The 19537-nt window shown below is 46.1% G+C and overlaps 1 protein-coding gene across 1 annotated transcript in view; it reads left to right on the forward strand.

The window, feature by feature from the left end:
• Positions 1-3973: 3973 nt before the first annotated feature.
• EXT2 (exostosin glycosyltransferase 2) overlaps positions 3974-19537 on the forward strand; it is a gene marked incomplete at its 5' end in the record, with an annotated part of 122687 nt that continues 107123 nt past the window's right edge. The window contains 3 exons of the mRNA XM_084776405.1: positions 3974-4509; positions 4728-4817; positions 13774-13890. Coding sequence (XP_084632531.1) covers positions 3974-4509; positions 4728-4817; positions 13774-13890 — 743 coding nt within the window. The remainder of the gene's footprint in view (positions 4510-4727; positions 4818-13773; positions 13891-19537) is intronic.

The following is a 19537-nucleotide window of genomic DNA, read 5'->3' on the forward strand; positions in this document are numbered from 1 at the left end:
GGTGATTTAATTGCCCTGAGAGGATTTGGCAAGTGTCTGGATACACTCCTGCTGGTTACTACAGGAGGTCTGGCTTTTTACCAAGGAGAGGCTAAGGATGGTACTGAAGCAGTTTTGATCTGTACAATGGCTGCCCCCTTGAGAGAGTTATCTAATTTAGGGTGTTAGTAGAAGCCGCAGCCAGAAACTGTGTGGTAAACGGGGGTACCGGGGGTAATCGGGACAGCCACGGCAGAGTGCCAAAGAAGGAATGTGGCATTCAGGGAGGTATAGCTTAAGAAGACTTATTCCTCAAGGCCAGAAGATAACACCACTTGCTCGGCCTCGGGCAGCGGGGTGTCTACTCTCTTCATCTGAGAATATGGAATGGCCAGTGATGGGCTGGCACCTCTGAGAAGCAAGGTCAGCATTGGCCCCTGCAGGCCAGGATTGGCTTCCATGCCTTCGTGGAACTGAATTCCCAAGTTCCTGAGAGAGAGTTCTGCAGTGGCCAGGTTGTGTCCTTAACCACAGGCAGCAAGGCAGACGTAGTACCCACAGTGGATGGCAAAGGGGGACTCCGTCAGGCTGTTTTGACCCACTGTGCAGTGATTAGGTCATAGTACTAAGGGTAGTGTGGGTGGGCAGCCACTTCAGATACTGCCTGCTTTCTTTAGCCAAGGGAAAATGACAAGGGCTGGCAAGGTTGTTACCTGCTGTAGTAAAAGAGGTTTTCAGATGTAAGCCAGTTTTTACACCCATATCCTGTAGATTGAGGGTGACACCAGATGTGTGTGTGTGTGTGTGTGTGTGTGTGCGCGCGTGTGTGCTGTGATATGTATGTATGGTGGATGCACACATGTGATATGTATGTATGGTGGATGCACACATGTGATATGTGGTGGATGCACACATCTATGTGTGGAGGCCAGAGGAGGATGCATGTCACTCTCTACCTTGTTCCCTTGAGACAGGGTCTCTCACTGAATTCTGACCTAGACTGACAGCCAGCAAGCCCCAGTCACCCTCTTATCTCTGTCCCACCCCCTCCAGTCCTGGGTGTGCAGGTAGCCACCATTGGCATTTGTTGTTGTTGGGGTGTTAGGGGATTTGAACTCAGGTCCTCATGTTTGCACAGTGCACTCTTACTCACTGAGCCATCTTCTTCACCCCCAGATCTCTTAAGCCTAGACATGAGAGATGACTAGTTCAGAGTCCATATCCTTCATCACTAGGAGCTGTCACTACGGTCACCCTCATAAATTCCAGGGAGCTTCCACTGTACTAGGTTTCCATTCTGCCCCCCCCCACATACCCCCCCAATTCCAGCTGTCTTTCCTACTATCTCCCTCCATTTCTCCTCCGTCTGATCCCTCCCATTCCCACCCACCCACCCATCCACCTAAAATCTACTCTATTTCCCTTCCTAGGAAGATCCACGCTTTCCCCTTAGAGCGCCCTCTACCTAACCTCTCTGAGTATGTGCTTCTGTAGATTGTAGCTTGATTAACACTTATTTAACAGCTAATATACATTTATAAGTGAATACGTATTATATTGTCTTTCTAGGTCTGGGTTACTTCACTCAGGGTGATTTTTTTTTTCCTAGTTCCATCTATTTGCTGCAGATTTCATGACGTCAGTTTTTAAACAGACAAGTAATATTCTATTACCACACTTGCTTTATCCATTCTTCAGTTGAGGGACGTCTGGGTTGTTTCCAGATTCTAACTATTATGAATAAAGCTGCTATGAACGTAGGAGCACAAGTGTTCTTGAGGTAGGATGGGGTGCCCTTTGGGTATATGCACAAGAGTTGTATAGCTGGGCCTTGAGGTAGGTTGATTCCCAATTTTCTGAGGAACCACCATACTGATGTCAACAGTGGCTGCACAAGTTTGATCCCACCAACAATGGAGGAGTGCTCCCTTTTCTTCACATCCTCGCTAACATGTGCTGTCACTTATGTTATCGATCATAGCCATTCTGACAGGTGTAGGGTGGAATCCTAAGGTAGTTTTGATTTGCATTTCTCTGATGGCTAGGATGTTGAGCATTTTTCTTTCTTTTTCTATCTATCTATCTATCTACCTTTTCTTTTCTTTTTTTGAATACTTCTTTAAATAAATGTTTCTCAGTCACTTGAGATTGCTTTATTGAGAATTTTCTGTTTAGATATGTTACCTCACTTTAAATGGATTGTTTGGTTTGGTTTGACATCTAATTTCTTGAGTTCTGTATATATTTTGGATATATATTGGATGTGGAGTTTATAAAAGTCTTTTCCCATTTCGTAGGCTGTCATTTTGTCCTTTTGACAGTGTCTTTGCTTTACAGAAGCTTTTCAGTTTCATGAGGTTTCACTGATTAATTGTTGATTTTATTGTCCACACTATTGGTGTTCTTCAGGAAGTGGTCTCCTGCTGTGCCAATGTGTTCAAAGCAATTCCTCACTTTCTCTTCTGTCACGTTCTGTGTATGAGGTTTATGTTGAGGCCTTTGATCCACTTGGTTTTGCGTTTTGCGTAGGGTTATAAGTATGGATCTGTGTGCATTCTTTTATATACCAGCATCTGGTTTGACCAGCACCATTTTTTTAAGTGTGTATTTTTTGCTTCTTTATCAAAAATCAGGTGTTTTTAGGTGTGTGAATTTATGTCTTGGTCTTCAAATTGATTCCATTGATCAATATGTCTGTTTTTATGTCAATACCAAGTTTTTTTGTTTGTTTTGTTTTGTTTTGTTTTTTAGTACAGCTTGAAATCAGGCATGGTGATACCTCCAGCAGTTCCTTTATTGTTCAGGATTGCTTTAGCCCTCCTGGGACTTTTATTTTATTTTTATATGAAGCTAAGAATTGTCCTTTCAAGGTGTGTAAAGAATTGTGTAGGAATTTTGATGAGAATTGGATTGAGTTTTTTGGTAAAATGGCCACATTTTACTATGTTAATCCCACTGATCCTTGAGCATGGGAGATCTTTCCATCTTCTGATATCTTCTTCAGTTTCTTTCTTCAAAAACTTTAAGTTCTTGTCACACAAATCTTTCACTTGCTTGGTTAGAGTTACCCCAAGATATATTATATTATTTGAGGATATTGTGAAGGGTGGTGTTGTCCTGATTTCTTTCTCTGTCCATTTTGACATTTGTATATAGAAGGGCTACTGATTTTTCTTTTTTTAAGTTAATCTTGTATCCAGCTACTTTGCTAAAAGTATTTAACAGATGTAGGAGTTTGCTAGTAGAATTTTCTGGGTCACTTATCAATACTATCATATAATCTTTGAATAGAATACTTTGCCCTTCTTTCTTTCCAATTTGTATCCTCTTGATCTCCTTCAGTTGTCTAATTGCTATAGTGAAAACTTGAAGTACTATATTTAATAGCTATGGAGCGAGTGGGCAACCTTGTGTTGTTCCTGATTTTAGTGGAATCTTTTTTTTTTTTTTTTTTTTTTTTTTTAGTTTCTCTCCATTTAAGTCGATGTTGGCTATAGGCTTGCCGTAATCACTTTTATTATGTTTAGGTATGTCCCTTGTATCCCTGATCTCTCTGAGACGTTTGTCATGAAAAGGTGTTAGATCATGTCAGTGGGTTTTTCAGCATGTAATGAGATGATCATGTGGGGATTTTGCATATATCAGCAATATAAAAAATCCTTTCTTGTCATTTTGACACATGTTGCAAGAGAAACAAGTAAGTATGTTAGAGTTGGGTGTGGGGTCCTGTGCTTATAATCACAGCCTTTGGGACGTGGAGGCAGGAGGATCAGAGTTTCAGGCTGTCCTTTGCCATGTAACAAGTTCAGGGTCAGCCTGAGCAATGTGAGACTTTGTGTTGAAAAAAGAAAGTGAAAATAAATAAATGTATTAAAAGTTGAACAATCCAATCCTCTCAGAGTATTGATCGCCATCCTAACTCCCCTCCCCCTAACCCTACCCCATTTTTGTCTTTGGTGACCAGACGTGTGAGGACGAGGCTATCTGTGCCATTATGTGTGCGTCGGTCAAGTACAATATCCGGGGTCCTGCCCTCATCCCAAGAATGAAGACCAAGCACCGAATCTACTACGTCACCCTCTTCTCCATCGTCCTCCTGGGCCTCATCGCCACCGGCATGTTTCAGTTCTGGCCTCACTCCATCGAGTCCTCCAGCGACGGGGGCGTGGAGAAACGCAGCATCCGGGAAGTGCCGGTCGTCAGGCTGCCCGCTGACAGTCCCATCCCAGAGCGGGGCGATCTCAGCTGTAGAATGCATACGTGTTTCGATGTCTACCGCTGCGGCTTCAACCCAAAGAACAAAATCAAGGTGTACATCTATCCCTTGAAAAAGTACGTGGATGATGCAGGTGTCCCAGTGAGCAGCACCATCTCCCGGGAGTACAACGAGCTGCTGACAGCTATCTCAGACAGTGACTACTACACAGATGACATCAGCCGCGCCTGTCTCTTCGTCCCCTCCATTGATGTACTGAACCAGAACCCCCTTCGCATCAAGGAGACAGCGCAGGCCCTGGCCCAGCTTTCCAGGTACCTACGCCTGGCAACCGGAGCCCAGGGGGCAGAGGGGCGGTGTGGGGGGAGGGTCTAAAGGGGAGAGACAGGGATGTGTCTCCTGCTGAGTTGGCCTCCAGTGCTTCATCTCACCAGTATGTGAGTGACTGATGTGTAGCTGGAGGTCCAGCATTGTGCACTCACTGCTTCCTGATTGAAGTGTGGATTCTCTTACTTGTTTCTGTCCGCAATAGGTGGGATCGAGGAACAAATCACTTGCTCTTCAACATGTTGCCAGGAGGACCCCCAGAGTACAACACTGCCCTGGATGTCCCCAGAGACAGGTGAGCATTCGGGAGGCTGTCTGTGATGGAGTTCTGAGGACTAGGTAGGTTTAATAGGAATCATTCATTCCCACAAACTTAGGTTCCTAGATAGGCATAGTGGTGCACTCACGCCTTTAATCCCAGCACTCAGGAGGCAGACAGGCAGATCTCTGAGTTTGAGGCTAGCCTGGTCTACAGAGTGAGTTCCAGGACAGCCAGGGCTGCACAGAGAAAACCTGTCTTGAAAAAAAAAAAAAACCAGCTGGGCATGGTGGCACATGCCTTTAATCCCAGCACTCGGGAGGCAGGGGCAGATGGATTGCTCTGAGTTCAAAGCCAGCCTGGTCTGCAAAGTGAGTCTAGGACAGCCAAGGCTGCACAGAGAAACTCTGTTTTGAAAAAGCACCAAAACAAACAAACAAACCAAAATTAATTAAATATTAAATTAATTAGGTCCCTGAACATGCTGAGATATACTTTATAATTCGAGTTATTTATTAAACTAGAAAACCCTCGTAGATATTTCCCTTCTGAAGACAGACATGCTGAAGCTGTTTAAACCTGTGGAAATAGTTAGAGCTAGGGTCTGGTTTTCCTAATCGGGGCTAGTGTTAGTGTCAAGTGTAGCAGCCCAATTCCCAAGTCAGTTTGGGTCAGGATTTATGGTGCCCATGCTTTCTAAATGTGGACCCATTTGCCTGTAGCTTCTGAGGAGGAAGCGGTGACTGTGTAACTGTGAGTCGGCCTACGTGCTTAGGGCATCGTCGCTTCTGGTTTGATGGGCCAGTTTCTTCCCTCCTCTCCCTGTTTTTTTCCCCCTCACCTTTCATCTCCACTCTCCCCTCCTTTGTTTCCTCCTCCCTGGTAAAGCCCACCAAACAGGCAGAAGTGGGGAGATGTGGCCAGCAGCCATGCTCTTGACTCTGAGCTCACTCACTGCTTTTCCTGCTCTTTTATGCATCTGTTTACTACTCACTTTAGCCCGAGGCTCCTGGAAAGTTCCAGCATGAGGTGCTGGACACGTCACTTCTGTTACTGTTTGGTTCACAGCATCGACGAAAGCAGAAGGTTTGGCCTCGGCTCAGGACAGTGTTCAGGCTATAAGAGTGTGTGGGTGGATTCATTGTGTTTTCCACAGTCTTGTTAGATGATGCTGAACCTGGGATCAGTGCTACCGACTGAGGGCACAATCCGAGACCAGCTGTGTTCAGCTTGTCAGAGGCTAATGTGGAAATGCACACTGCGTCATGTGTCTGCCCAGGTGGCTAGTCTGAATCTTTTATGCTTCTAGTGGCTGTCTGAAGTCAGTTTTGAGGTTCTGTCTGGCAAAGGGATAATTACTAGAAGACACGTGGTAATGTAGAGAGCCCTGTGCATGACAGAGAACAGTGTGGCTGTCACACAGGGATAGAGAGCCCTGTGCATGACAGAGGACAGTGTGGCTGTCACACAGGGATAGAGAGCCCTGTGGATGACAGAGGACAGTGTGACTACACAGGGATGGAGAGCCCTGTGGATGACAGAGGACAGTGTGACCACACAGGGATAGAGAGCCCTGTGGATGACAGAGGACAGTGTGACTGTCACACAGGGATAGAGAGCTCTGTGGATGACAGAGGACAGTGTGACCACACAGGGATAGAGAGCCCTGTGGATGACAGAGGACAGTGTGACCACACAGGGATAGAGAGCCCTGTGGATGACAGAGGACAGTGTGACTACACAGAGATAGAGAGCCCTGTGGATGACAGAGGACAGTGTGGCTGTCACACAGGGATAGAGAGCCGTGTGGATGACAGAGGACAGTGTGACCACACAGGGATAGAGAGCCGTGTGGATGACAGAGGACAGTGTGACCACACAGAGATAGAGAGCCCTGTGGATGACAGAGGACAGTGTGACTACACAGGGATAGAGAGCCCTGTGGATGACAGAGGACAGTGTGACCACACAGAGATAGAGAGCCCTGTGGATGACAGAGGACAGTGTGACTACACAGGGATAGAGAGCCCTGTGGATGACAGAGGACAGTGTGACTACACAGGGATAGAGAGCCCTGTGGATGACAGAGGACAGTGTGACTACACAGGGATAGAGAGTCCTGTGGGCAACAGAAGGCAGTGTGGCTGCCACAGACAGATAGAGAGTCCTGTGGGCAACAGAAGGCAGTGTGGCTGCCACAGACAGATAGAGAGCCCTGTGGACGACAGAGGGCAGTGTGACCACACATGTCTGCAGCAGCACTTACCTCAGGCAATCCTGACTGGCTTCCTGAGTGATCTGCTTTATAGATACCCAGACAAAAGCAAAGATTTGTAAAGAATACAGGAAAAGGAAGGATAGAAAAATACTAAGGTTGTAGAACTGATAAAACCAGCATTTTGTGAGCATTAAGGACATGAGTGCTCCCACTGGCTTTAAAATGAAACAGGTGTGTGTGGGTCCGGGACCCTAGCAGGGCCAAACAGTCGCTGATGTTGTTCTGAGGAAGGGAGATACTTTTGAGAACAGAGAAGGGCTGGAAGGCGCTGTTGGGGTGTAGTGTCTACCCTTTTTGTTGGGGTGTGCTTTCAGAAGGCTTGGTTCTGTTTATTCTGTTTGGGACATTTCACTTAAAAAACAAAAACAAAAACTCATAGTCTCACTATGTAGACCCATCTGGCCTGGGGCTCACTTTGTGAAGCAGGCTGGCCTTGAGTTCACAGAGATCGATTGCCTGCCTGTCTCCTGAGTGTTAGGATTAAAGACATGTGCCACCATGCCTGACGGAGCACTTCACTTTTGCTGGCACCTAGCTATATGCTTTTGTGAGTGAGACTGATGTTACTTTTAATTGAGTGTTAAATGTGGGCGGTGCCAAGCAGGCAGGAGGATGTTGAGTTCTTGGTAGTTGGTTCTCGAGCGGTAGGACCAGGAAGGTGGAACTGTTTTGATCAGCACGTAGTTGGCCTCTGTCTTGCATATGTCACTCTGATGCTTTGGTGGCTTTCTGCGCAGGAGCATAGGCTTGTGTTTCAAGTCTTTATCCCCTTGCTGGTGGGTTCGGAGACGTATGGAATAGTGTCAGCTGGAGCTGGGTCTCTGTTCTGGAGTTAGACGGCAGGTGAGCTAGATGACATCCTCGAAGTCTACACTCGGGTTTTGCTTTTCCAGTGCAAGGATCTGAACTGAAGTAGCATCTAGGGCCTTCAGCGTGCTAAGCTAGTGCTTTACACCTGAGCTATAGTCCAGACCTGAGTGTGTCTTCTATGCTGCTTAAACGTGTTCCAGTTTCTCTTTGAATTTTTAGGAACAGTACACATAACACTTAGATACTGTGCACAAGAGTTGAACTGCATGCAAGTGTGTAAGGACTCAAACTAAACAACTAAACAGCCTGCTTCTTTCAGTTTAACTCCAGAGGGGGCAGGAGAAGGAGGGAGAGAGAGAGGGGGAGAGCGAGACAGAGAGAGAGAGGTACGTATGTGTGTGTGTGTGTGTGTGTGAGAGAGAGAGAGAGAGACACGCACACACAGACAGACAGACAGACACAGACACAGAGAGAGACAGAGAGAGAGACAGACACACACACACACACAGAGACAGACAGACAGACAGACAGACAGACACAGAGAGAGACAGAGAGAGAGACAGAGACAGAGAGAGACAGAGAGAGAGAAGACCCTCGCCATTAGAGTATTGTCTTAGTTTGGTTCTCTGTTTCTATGATGAACACTCCTGCAGAAGGATGGGTTTACTTGGCTTGCAGTCCATCATTGCAAGGACATCAAGAGGAATAAGAAGCAGCTATTCACATCCACAGTGAGGAGCAGACAGATAATAGTGCATGCTTGCTTGCACTTTTTCCTTGTTCTGCTTGTGAACAGTCCACACCCAGGGAATAGTAGTGGCACCTACTTGGAGCTGGGTCTTTGCATATAAAATAGCATAATTAAGATAACTTCCTCTCTCCCAGACATTCCTGGCCTAACCTAGAAAATTCCTTAACAGATAGATATGATTTTATAGAAAGACAAAGTAAAATAGTTAAATAAGGTCTTCAAAAACCTCAGAGACCTACAGAATATGGCATTTAAAGATGTTTTTATTATTTCAAAGATACATTTACAATGAGACAGGTTAACTCCTGGAAAACACCCACCCTACCTCAAAGAAGATGATGAGTATCAAAGAACCTCCATATGGAGATGGCTTCAGATGTGGCAAACAAGACACTGGGCAAAATGTCCTTGTTTCTGCCACAGACAGAATTCTGCCTAAAAATGGGCAAGCCTGGATGCAGGCAAGGTTGACGACCAAACTCTGCCAAGACCACAATAGTTCCTGCTTCACAAATATGTCTGTCAGATATATTGGGCAAGAAGGCTGAAGATGATGCTCCAATGTTATAGAGAGTTTTGGGTGACTATTTAGGTAGCAGATTGTCTCTGTCATCTTCTCATTTGGGAAGGTGCTGACCTGCACTCCTCATGTACTCAGGTAATTAATTTTATTCCTTCTCAAGTCTCTGATGGGGTTGAAGACCAAATAGTTTAGTTTTACAATTAAGCTTAGTTATTTAGGGTTTAATATGTAAGATGTTTTTAGGTCTAGATAGATGTTTTAAGTTGATAATGATGAGCTATGATAGATATTGATTTACATTCAGAATTTTAGACTCATAAAGATAGGGAAGATGTTTTCTTCAATGCTGCCAAATGCAATAGCCAAAACACTATGAATATAACACACACACACACACACACACACACACACACACACACACACAAATTCCTGATAGTTTCATGGTTCTTCTTATTGTAGGTTATTTATGTATATATGTGTAATAACAAATGTATATGTAAAAATATTTAATAAAAAATTGTAAAAAAATCCTTCCCACTTACCAGGAAACTGGGACAGAGGGGAGGACATCCTATTGGGACTCTAGATGAGAGAAGCATGGGAGAATAGCAAAGTAGAAGGATCCAGAGGGTCCTAGAAACCTACAAGTGGAACATTATGATAGGCAGATTTGGGCCCAGGGGTCCCACTCAAACTAAGGCACCAGCCAAGGACAATACAGGTGGTAAACTTTAACCCCCTACCCAGATCCAGCCAATGGGCAGAACATTCTCCACAGTTGAGTGGAGAGTGGGGTAAGACTTTTACACGTACTCTGGTACCTCACATTTGACCATGTCCCCTGGAGGGGGAGACCTGGTGGCACTCAGAGGAAGGATAGCAGGTTACCAAGAAGAGACTTGATACCTTATGAGCATATACAGGGGGAGGAAATCCCCCTCAGGAACAGTCATAGGGGAGGGGAATAAGGGGAAAATGGGAGGGAGGGAGGAATGGGAGGATACAAGGGATGGGATAACCATTGAGATGTAACAAGAATAAATTAATAAAAAATTAAAAAAAATCTTTTCCCAGGTGATTTTATATTGTGCCAAGTTGACAATTAAAACTGTCACAACTATTTTGTTTTTCTAGTCCTTTTTTCTCCTATGAATTTACACACATACACACATGCACACACACACACACACACACATACACACACGCATATGCACATGCACATTCAATTTAACTTTAATGGGAGCATATTAGATCTCTTTAATGCTTAGCTGATTTTAATTTTCTCAGTTTTATTCTGGAATATTACTACTTTGGATTTTTGTTAGTTTTTCTTTAATATGTCGTATACATTCTTTTGCTTTGGTGTGGTTTATATATTCGTTTATTTGAACTTGTTAGGGTAACTTTATTCCTAGTCAAGAGAAGAGGGGGTTAGCTCAGTGAACTGCATGTGCCCACTGTCAGCCTCATCCTCCTCACCTCCAGGGAGGCTTGGTCCATCTGTTCTGAATCTACTTCTCCCCCAATTATCTAGAAGCAAATTCTAGACCTCATATCATTACATATACAGGCATTCCTGTGTGGATGTCTGCATTAAATAAAACACTATTGTCATACCTAAAATATTGAGAGTGCTTAGGAAAAGATGTAGTTTTATTTAAGTGTATATGTGTGAGCCTGCATGAGTTTACATGCACCTCAGTATAGGTGCCCTTGGAGGCCAGAGGGCATGGCATCCCCTGGAACTGGACTTACTGAACAATAGTGTATGCTGAGACCTGAATCCTGGTCTACTGCAAGAACAGTAAACATTCCACACTTCAGAGCTGTCTCTCCAGTCATATAGTAGTTTTGGTGGTGTTTTTGAGACATTCTCTCTCTCTCTCTCTCTCTCTCTCTCTCTCTCTCTCTCTCTCTGTCTCTGTCTCTCTCTGTCTCTCTTTCTCTCTCTAGTCCAGAGTAGCCTCAAACTCACAATCTGCAACCTCAGGGTTCTGAGCTGAGATTATAGACATGTACCACCAGGCTCTGTTCAGCAATATTTTTTTATTGTTATTTTGTTTGTTTTAGAGACAGTGTCACTATGGAGATCAGTCTGGCCTCTAACTCACAGAGATCTGCCAGTCCCTGCCTCCAAGTGCTGGCATTAAAGGCATGTGCCACCACACCCTGATCAATAATATTTCTTTAAATCAGTTGATAAATTACTGGGCTCCTGTGTTTGACACTGTGAGTGCTCAGTGGTAGGAGGAGGCCTGAGAGCAGCTGGTGTGGATCGGAGTCTGGAGGCAGTGGGAGCAAGGTTCAGCATTGGTGGCAGAGGAGGCATCCTAGAGTCAAGAAGCCCTGGCTGGCCCCGTGCTAGAGCCCTTCCCAATTGACCCCTTGGCCTGCCCTTGGCAGGATCATCAACTCAGAGTTCCTGGCCACAAGTTTTCTATTCCATCTCTTGTGGAACTGAGCTCCAGTTTGGGGATCTGTGGTGGGAAAACAGAATGTCCTACTCAGAAATTCACTCTGCAGTCAATGTGAAACATGTGTCCTGAGAAGTGAGGGCAGCTGGCACTTTCCATTGCAGTGCCATGGGAAGCTCGGCTGAAGAGGCTGGGAACACAGCGGAGGATCCTCAGGACAGGCCGAGCCTGAGGACAGTGACCTGCTGCCATCAGGGCTCTTTCTGAGATGAGAAGGGGAGGTGACTCTGTGTGTGTGTGTGTGTGTGTGTGTGTGTGTGTGTGTGTGTGTGTGTGTGAGAGAGAGAGAGAGAGACACAGACACACACACACACACACACACACACACACACACACACACACACACAGAGGCATGCTTCAGACATGCTGACTGGCCACCTCTGCCACTCCCCCTGCAGCATAATAACATATTTGGGGCCACAAGGACAGAATAACAGTGAGTCTCCATGTGAGAAAGGAAGCGTTCTCCACACTCCCCTTTCCTGTGGGGCTGAAGGTAACAGCCTGATCACTCACAATGCTGGCTGACCTGCGCTGCCTGGCGCCTGTCTATAGCTCCCACTGTCTGCTTCACTTCACAGTGGCCCTGGGCCCTGCAGGGCCTGCTTGCCATCACAGCTGTGGAACCCTCCCAAGTTCATGTTGGATGGATTCGGCATTGCATGCTAATCAGGAAAACATCAGCGTGAGCTGGTACTGAGGATAGCCATTGCATCTGAGAAGTAAGCCAGGCAGCACTGGAGAGGTTCTGAGCTTATTACCCCGCTGGCCAGTTTTTGGTTTCAAAGTGCTTAAGTAAACAGAGTAGGATTTCCAGGGGTGATTTGAATGAAAATCTCCAAACTGAAACCGACTGGCCACATTAGAAGGGGGTGTACATTGCCATCAGGGTGTAGAGGGGGTTGGCGGTATTCAGTATTGAAAAGAAAAATGTGGTTTCTCAGTTCAGACATTGTGCTCAGACTCCGCGAGGTGTGTGCAACTAGCAAAATCACTCCAGAAAGTCCTTTCCATGGGTTGGGGCTCTGGGACAGAAGAGCAGCCACAGGTGGTGTGACCCATTCCTGCTTCCTTTGTCTGATGAAGTGTCATTGTCACACTTGCTGGATCCAGCTAAAACAGTGTGGTCGGTGTTTTCTAATTAAGGAGAAGGACCGATAATGTCCACAAACTCCAAGAGCGACTCTGAGGGCGCAGCCCGTCTCTGCTTCCTCATCAGGCAGTGGCTTAATAAGACCCAGGCTGGGAGTGACACAGCTCTGGGATGGTGGAGGGAGAGCCGCTTGGGCCACAGCCTGGAGAGTCTAGGCTGATGTAGTGTTAGCGTGAGGTGTGATAGCTGCTGGCCACTTCTGCTTTCCTCGCCTGCAGTCTTGTGAGATTCCAGGAGGTTGAGAAGATTGCCCGGTCTTCCTGAGACTGCTGTTGCTGTGGGTATGCTGAGAATGGAGCGTGGAGACTGGAGAGCTGGCTCAGTGGTCAAGAGTACTACTCTTCCAGAGGATATGGGTTTGATTCCCAGCACCCACGTGCCTGCTCACAACTGCCTGTATAAGTCTAATCTCAGGAGGTCCCATGCCCTCTTCTGGCCTCTGCAGGCACTGCACACAAGTGGGGTGCAGACATACCCACAGGCCAAACACCCACACACATAAAAATATTAAAATAAAAAATTTAAAAGGATAAACTGTGGCTTTCCAGGGAGGCAAGTGTGGTGTGAAGGAGGTAGAACAGGGCTGATAAGGCAGCTCAGTGGGTAAGAGGGCGCTTGCCAGCAAGCCCGAGGACCCGAGTTCTGTCTGTGGAACCCACGTGGTGAATGGAGAGAACCGACTCTCACGACTTAGCCTCTGACGTCTATACATGTGCTGTGCTACGTGCACATGTGCACACACATCCATACACACACTGAGAAAATAAAAATGTTTTAATTTTTTTTTAATGCAAAGTAAGGAAAGACTGTATGCAGTGGTAGAAGGCTGGTTATGATGCCTGGGTGGTGTGTGTGTTAGAGTTGTGTCACTGTTTCTCAAGCACAGGGACTCTCACACTATCTGTTGTGTTTATTAAGGCTCAGTCCTTGCCATCCCTCCCTACGGTATGCACTATGAGGACCTTTCTTTCTCGCTGTTTAACAAAGTCTTTTTTTCCTGCAGGGCACTGTTGGCCGGTGGCGGCTTTTCTACCTGGACTTACCGGCAGGGCTATGATGTCAGCATTCCGGTCTTCAGCCCATTGTCAGCTGAGGTGGCTCTCCCGGAGAAAGCACCAGGGTAAGCACAGGCTCAGCACAGGCAGTGTGGATGCTGGCTAGGCTCAGTGTGTGTGCGGTACCCCAAGCAAGCAAGCCAGCTGTCTACTAAAGGCGAGAGGCGGAAGCATGCCAGCCTCCCTACCAAATTTCCTTTTCTTATATCTTTCAGTAGTTAGGAAGCTCCTGGACCCCTCCCTCACCACTTCAGACAGCCAAATAACAAGTCAGAAGTGTTCCTTGGATCCCTCCCTCCCTCTCCTCTGGATTTGCTTGCATCAGACCACTGCCATCTCCTTTGAGATGCTAAGTTGTGTCCTGTTTTGTGTCCCTGACTGTAGTCTTTCTACCCTCCAGCCTGGCCTTGCCCTTCTGGTGCCTTCAGATAAAACCACACATTCCTGAATGCCTGGTAAAGCTGTTAAAGCCTGTTAAAGTGTCTGACCACTGTTTCCCTATGAGTCTTCTTTTCCTGTCAGTTTTTGGAACAGGCTTTGCTCTACCTGTTTTCCTTTTTCTTTTCTTTTTTTTTTTTTTTAACTTTTTAAATTGATTCTTTGTGAGCTCCACATCATGCAGCCCAGTCCCACTCATGTCCCTGTCCCCTCATATTTGCCCTTTGCCCTCGCAACCTCCTCCTGAAATAAAAAGCACACAACAAGAAAAAAAAAGGCATAGAAACCATCTCATCGTGGAAGCTGCAGTATGTCACAGTGTGCCCCACAGTATATTGCTTTGTCCACACATCTTCACTTGCAAATGTTCATTGGAACGAGTCACTGGTGTGGTTCGAGATCTCTGCTGTTAAGACAACATCAATATTGGATGCACATCAGACCTGCTCCCAGTTGTCCTGTTGTTGCCCTGTGTCATGGAAATTGTGCAGCTTTAGATCAGCAGGATTGGTCCTTTCACTTGTCCCAACCATTCGCAGATGATACAGATTTTGTCTCCCTGTTTTTTTTTTTTTAATTCTTTATTCACTTTACATTCCAATCGTAACCATTGTCCCTGCTTTTCTATAAACATACTCTTCATCTCTTGGATGTGTGTGTGTTATGTACACATGCACATACATGTATTTGTGGTGTGTGTGTGTGTGTGTGTATGTGTGTGTGTGTGAGCACCTGTGTGTGTATATAGGTAAAGGTGGCCCTCAGGTATCTGTCCTCAATTGCTCTCCATTTTTTGCTTTTTGAGGCAGGTGTCTCACTGAACCAGAATCTCATCGGCATGGCTAGGCTGGCTAACCAATGAACTTCAAAGGTCAGCCTGCCCCTCCCCCTCAGTCCCTTCTAGCCTCCCACTCAGCCTGGGCACTAGACACATGTTGCCATGCCTGGCTTTCTACCTTGTCTCTGGGGATCTGAACCTGGGTCCTCAGGCTTGCAAGGTGGGTAGTTTTCCAACCAAGCCATCTCCCAGCCCTGCCTGGAGATCTTCCTCCTTATCTCTGTCAGTCTAATGTCCTACTCATCCTTGAGGTTTCAGCCTGAGGTTGCTTGCTTGGGAAAGGGTGGGCCACTCTTCTGTTGCTCTGGAGCATTATCCCCAACATTATGTTCCCTTTCCTAGGGTGACACTTGTGCAGTGGCATCATGACTCACAGAAAGCCTGTCCTCTTCAGTCTTTGTCAGCGTGATGGAGTGCAGGCCAGCTCTGCTCTTTAGCCACCATAGTGGGTTTGACATCTAGTTGGCTCATATTTTCTTCTGTGGAGTAAGGGGAGAGGTCTGGTTGCATGGACCTGGTGGGCCCTCTGTGTAACCCTTTCTTTGCTGGAGACTGTTTAGAAGTTGTTTCATGGTGGGAGCTCAGTGAGTTTTAATCAGGCACGATGGTAATAGGAGCGTCCTTTGCTTGTTTCCTGAGTGGACGCTTCTTTCCTCATTGGCTCCTTTATGTGTGCCTGCGCCATGTTTGATTCACCTAGTTATGGCAGCCATGATTATTTCCAATGCTTAGCTGTATCGAACTTTCGAGTAAAGGCCTTTGTGGAAGCCTGTGTTTTCAGTCCCTCAGCTTTACAGCGAGGAATGGCATTGCTGAGCCAAGTGGCAGTGTGCTTGTAACTTGCAGAAGAAGCACCAGAGCAGTCCCCAAAGGCTGCAGCACTGTGCACGCCAGCCAGAGCTCTGTAAGGTTTCCAGCCCTTCACAGCGCTGTCATCTTCTGCGCTTTTGACTCTCCACCCCAGGGCACATGGGGCACTGTCTCCCTGTTGCTTCACCTTGTGTTTCCCTAGTGACTTGTCCTGTGACTTCTCTGGGGAAATGCCTGTTCCTATTATTTGCTCATTTTAAGTCAAATTATCTTCTTTTTGTAGAATTTTAAGGCTTTTTATATAACCCAGACATGGCTGCCTCACTGGGTATGTGATTTGCAAATATCCTTGCCTGTTCTGTAGGCTGCATTGTACTTTCTTGATAGTGACTTTGAGGTCTAAAAGGTTCTACTTTTAATGAAGTCCAATTCCCTCCTCCCTTTTTCTTCCTGTCTGTCTGTCTTCTCTCTGTCTCTGTCTCTCTGTCTTTCTTCCCAGGGTTGGGGGCAGCATTTACACATATTTGGAGGCCCGAGGTAGTCATGTGTCTTTCTCACTTGCTCGCCTCCTCAGTGTTTGAGGCAGCATCCTCTCTCTAGTTCATGGTGTCTGGCTGGCTGGCAGCCTCAGGAGTCCCCCGCACATGCCACACAGCACAGGTCCTGATGCTTTTACAGCAAGCTCTTTCCAGCCTGGCTGTCTCCCAGCCCCACTTGATCTGATTTTTGCTGAGGTTGCTTGCCCTTTTGGAATAAATGTTAATATCAAAAAGAGAGGTCATGTTGAATCAAGCTTATGCTAGATTTGCACAAATGTGTTCTTTGAAGAGTTTTTATAGTTTCAGGCTTGTGATGTGTTTTGAGTGTGCCGGGTGAGGTAGGGTGCAGATCCATCCCCCTGCCTCCGCATAGCCAGCTGTCTCAGCTCTCACCTGTGTATTCTTAGACCCTTGTTGAGATCCACCTGGCCGTAAAAGAAGAGCTCATTTTTGGATCCTCTGCCCTCGTCGTCCACTGTGTGTCTGTCCTTGGGGATGTACCCCCCACTGACTTCTGTAGCTTTGTACTAGATTTTGAAGTATGTAAACTGAGTTCCCCAACTTTGCGCTGTTTTCAAGGTTTTACTGGCTACTCAACACCCTTTACGCTTTAGTTAATTTTGATACAACACAATGTGAATAAATATAATTTTAAAACACTGAGTCTGGAGAGATGGCTCAGGGGTGAAAGTTACATCCTGTTCTTGCATAGGCCCCAAGTTCACTTCCTAGTGCGCGCATTGGGCAAGCTCACTACTGCCTGTAAGTTCACCTTTAGGGGGTAGACTTCTAGCTCCATGGGCACCTGCACACTCTACCACTCTCCTGCACACACATAATTAAAAGTAAAATAAAATCTGATTTAAAAGACTAACCTAGCTGGGTGCTTATATCACTGTGAAGCGAGGATGGTTTACAGGTTAACTACTAACAGCTTACAAAACTAGTAACGCTCATATTTCCATAACTTAGTGAGATAGAAGGGTGTTTCTTTAAAGTGTGTTCCATCCTTTCAGGTGAGTGTGGAGGTGTAGAGGGTCCGGTGGGTTTGGCAAGCCTGTAGGGCTGTGTGTTGAGTGATAATGGGCTCTGCTCCCATCTGCTTTCTCTTCAAACCACCAAGAAGCATCTCTTCATACAGTATCATGACGTCACCTGCCGTCATCTCATGCAAATGCACGATTCATAGTTTTCCCAAAAGTTATTATGAAAATTTCTAAGCAGATAGTAAAGATTACAAATCTTTTCACTGTAGCTGTGGATGTCGCTCAGCTCTGCCTGGCATTCATATAGCTTTCAGGTTGGTCCCCAGCATCTCATAGACTGAGCACAGTGAACGTAACGTGATACAGATGCTGCTTCTGAGACTTACACTTGAGGCTTCCTTTCTTCTCATTATCTCATGAAGTACAAACCTGCACATTGTTTTCCGTTGCTCTGAGTACCGCAGACTGAGTGATCTGTAAAGCGTAAAGGCGTATTTCTTCTTATTATTTAAGGGCTTGGGTGTCAGGACAAGCAGCTGTGCTTGGCAAGGCCTTCTTGCTGGCGGAGGGTGGGGGTTGGGGGAGGTGCTCTGTAGAACACCTAGGTGGTGCTGGGCATCACACAGTGAGGCCGACTCTCCTATCGGGCCTTCTTTTCTTATAGAGCTGCAGACCCACTGCGTTAGGGTCTCATGGTCTCATTAGCTGCAGACCCACTGGGTTAGGGTCTCATGATCTCATTAACTGTAAGCAGCTTCCAGAGGTCTGACCTCCACAGACCTTCTTCACTCTTGACAATGGAAATTAAATTTTAGCATGAGCCAGGCAGTAGAGGCTTATGCCTTTAATCCCAGCATTTGGGAGGCAGAGGCAGATAGATCTCTGTCAATTTATGGCCAGCCTACTCTACAGCGTGAGTTCCAATACAGCCAGGGATACACAGAAACCTTGTCTTGAAACAAACAAACAAACAAACAAACAAAAATGTCAGCATAAATTTTGTCAAGAGTATTTAAACTGTAGCAGGTATTAATTTAAAAAATTAATATATTATTAAATATGAACAAAATAAAATTATTTCTATACTAATTTTTATTATTAAAATGAAAATATCAAAGACATCCTTTGCTTTTTTTTTTTTTCAGACTTTGGCATTGAACCCAAGACCTGTGTGTGGTAATGAGATCCTGCCGCAGACTACACCACATTCCTAGCCCTTGCTTCTTGTGAGGCAGAGTCTTACTATGTAGACCAGGCTAACCTCAAATTTATAGTCTTTCTTTTTCTGCCTTTCACTGGCTAGGGATAGAGATGGATGTGGGCCTCCGTGCACACTTCACAGACAGTTCTTTTAAGGGAGGCTCTTTTTCTATAGTTTAGCCTGGAACTCTTATAGACCAGGCTGGCCTTGATCTTGTAGCAGTTCTCCCAGCTCTGCCTTCCATGTGCTGGGATTACAGGCATGAGCCTCAATCCAAAGCTCTTCACAAACAATTCTCACAGAAATGCTGAGGCCAGGGAGACTGTAGTACTTCACAGCCCGTTCCAGGGCTGGAGCTGTTTTCATTCTGAATGGGTGGTCCGTCTGGGCCAGTTGGTTCCTGTGGGGCAAGCAAGTTTTTGTCATGTACCCAGGATCTTTAGTTTGGCACGTTAATGTAGCATGAGATAGGCTGGCCCTGTCTGGCACAGACTGTCTTGTTTGCATGTTTTGGGCACAGGGAACGTCTTGTTGCCAGTTTTGTAGGTGATGAGAACCGTCCCTAATCCAAGTTCCCAGACGCCAATCAGGAAGGCAACCTAACAGACAGAACTTTCACAGGACAACCACAAGCTTGCCATGCTAACCTCTCTGCACAGGACAGCCACCACAACAGGGAGTAAACTCAGAACCGTGGGACACACTGGGCCAAGCAGTGGCCATGTGAGGACTGGTCTGCTGGGTGTCCCTGCCTCTGGGCTTCTCTGCTTCACTGGGACTGCCCTCTGTCCTCATCCAGCTGATGTTCAGTTGGCTCAGGACGCTGTCATCCAGTCCAGATTTACCCAGGCATGAAAACACTGAAGCCCAGAGGCTGGCAAGCACTGAAACTCCAGAGAG

Source organism: Acomys minous (assembly GCF_964271855.1).
Source record: "Acomys minous genome assembly, chromosome: 3".
Lineage (NCBI taxonomy): Eukaryota > Metazoa > Chordata > Mammalia > Rodentia > Muridae > Acomys > Acomys minous.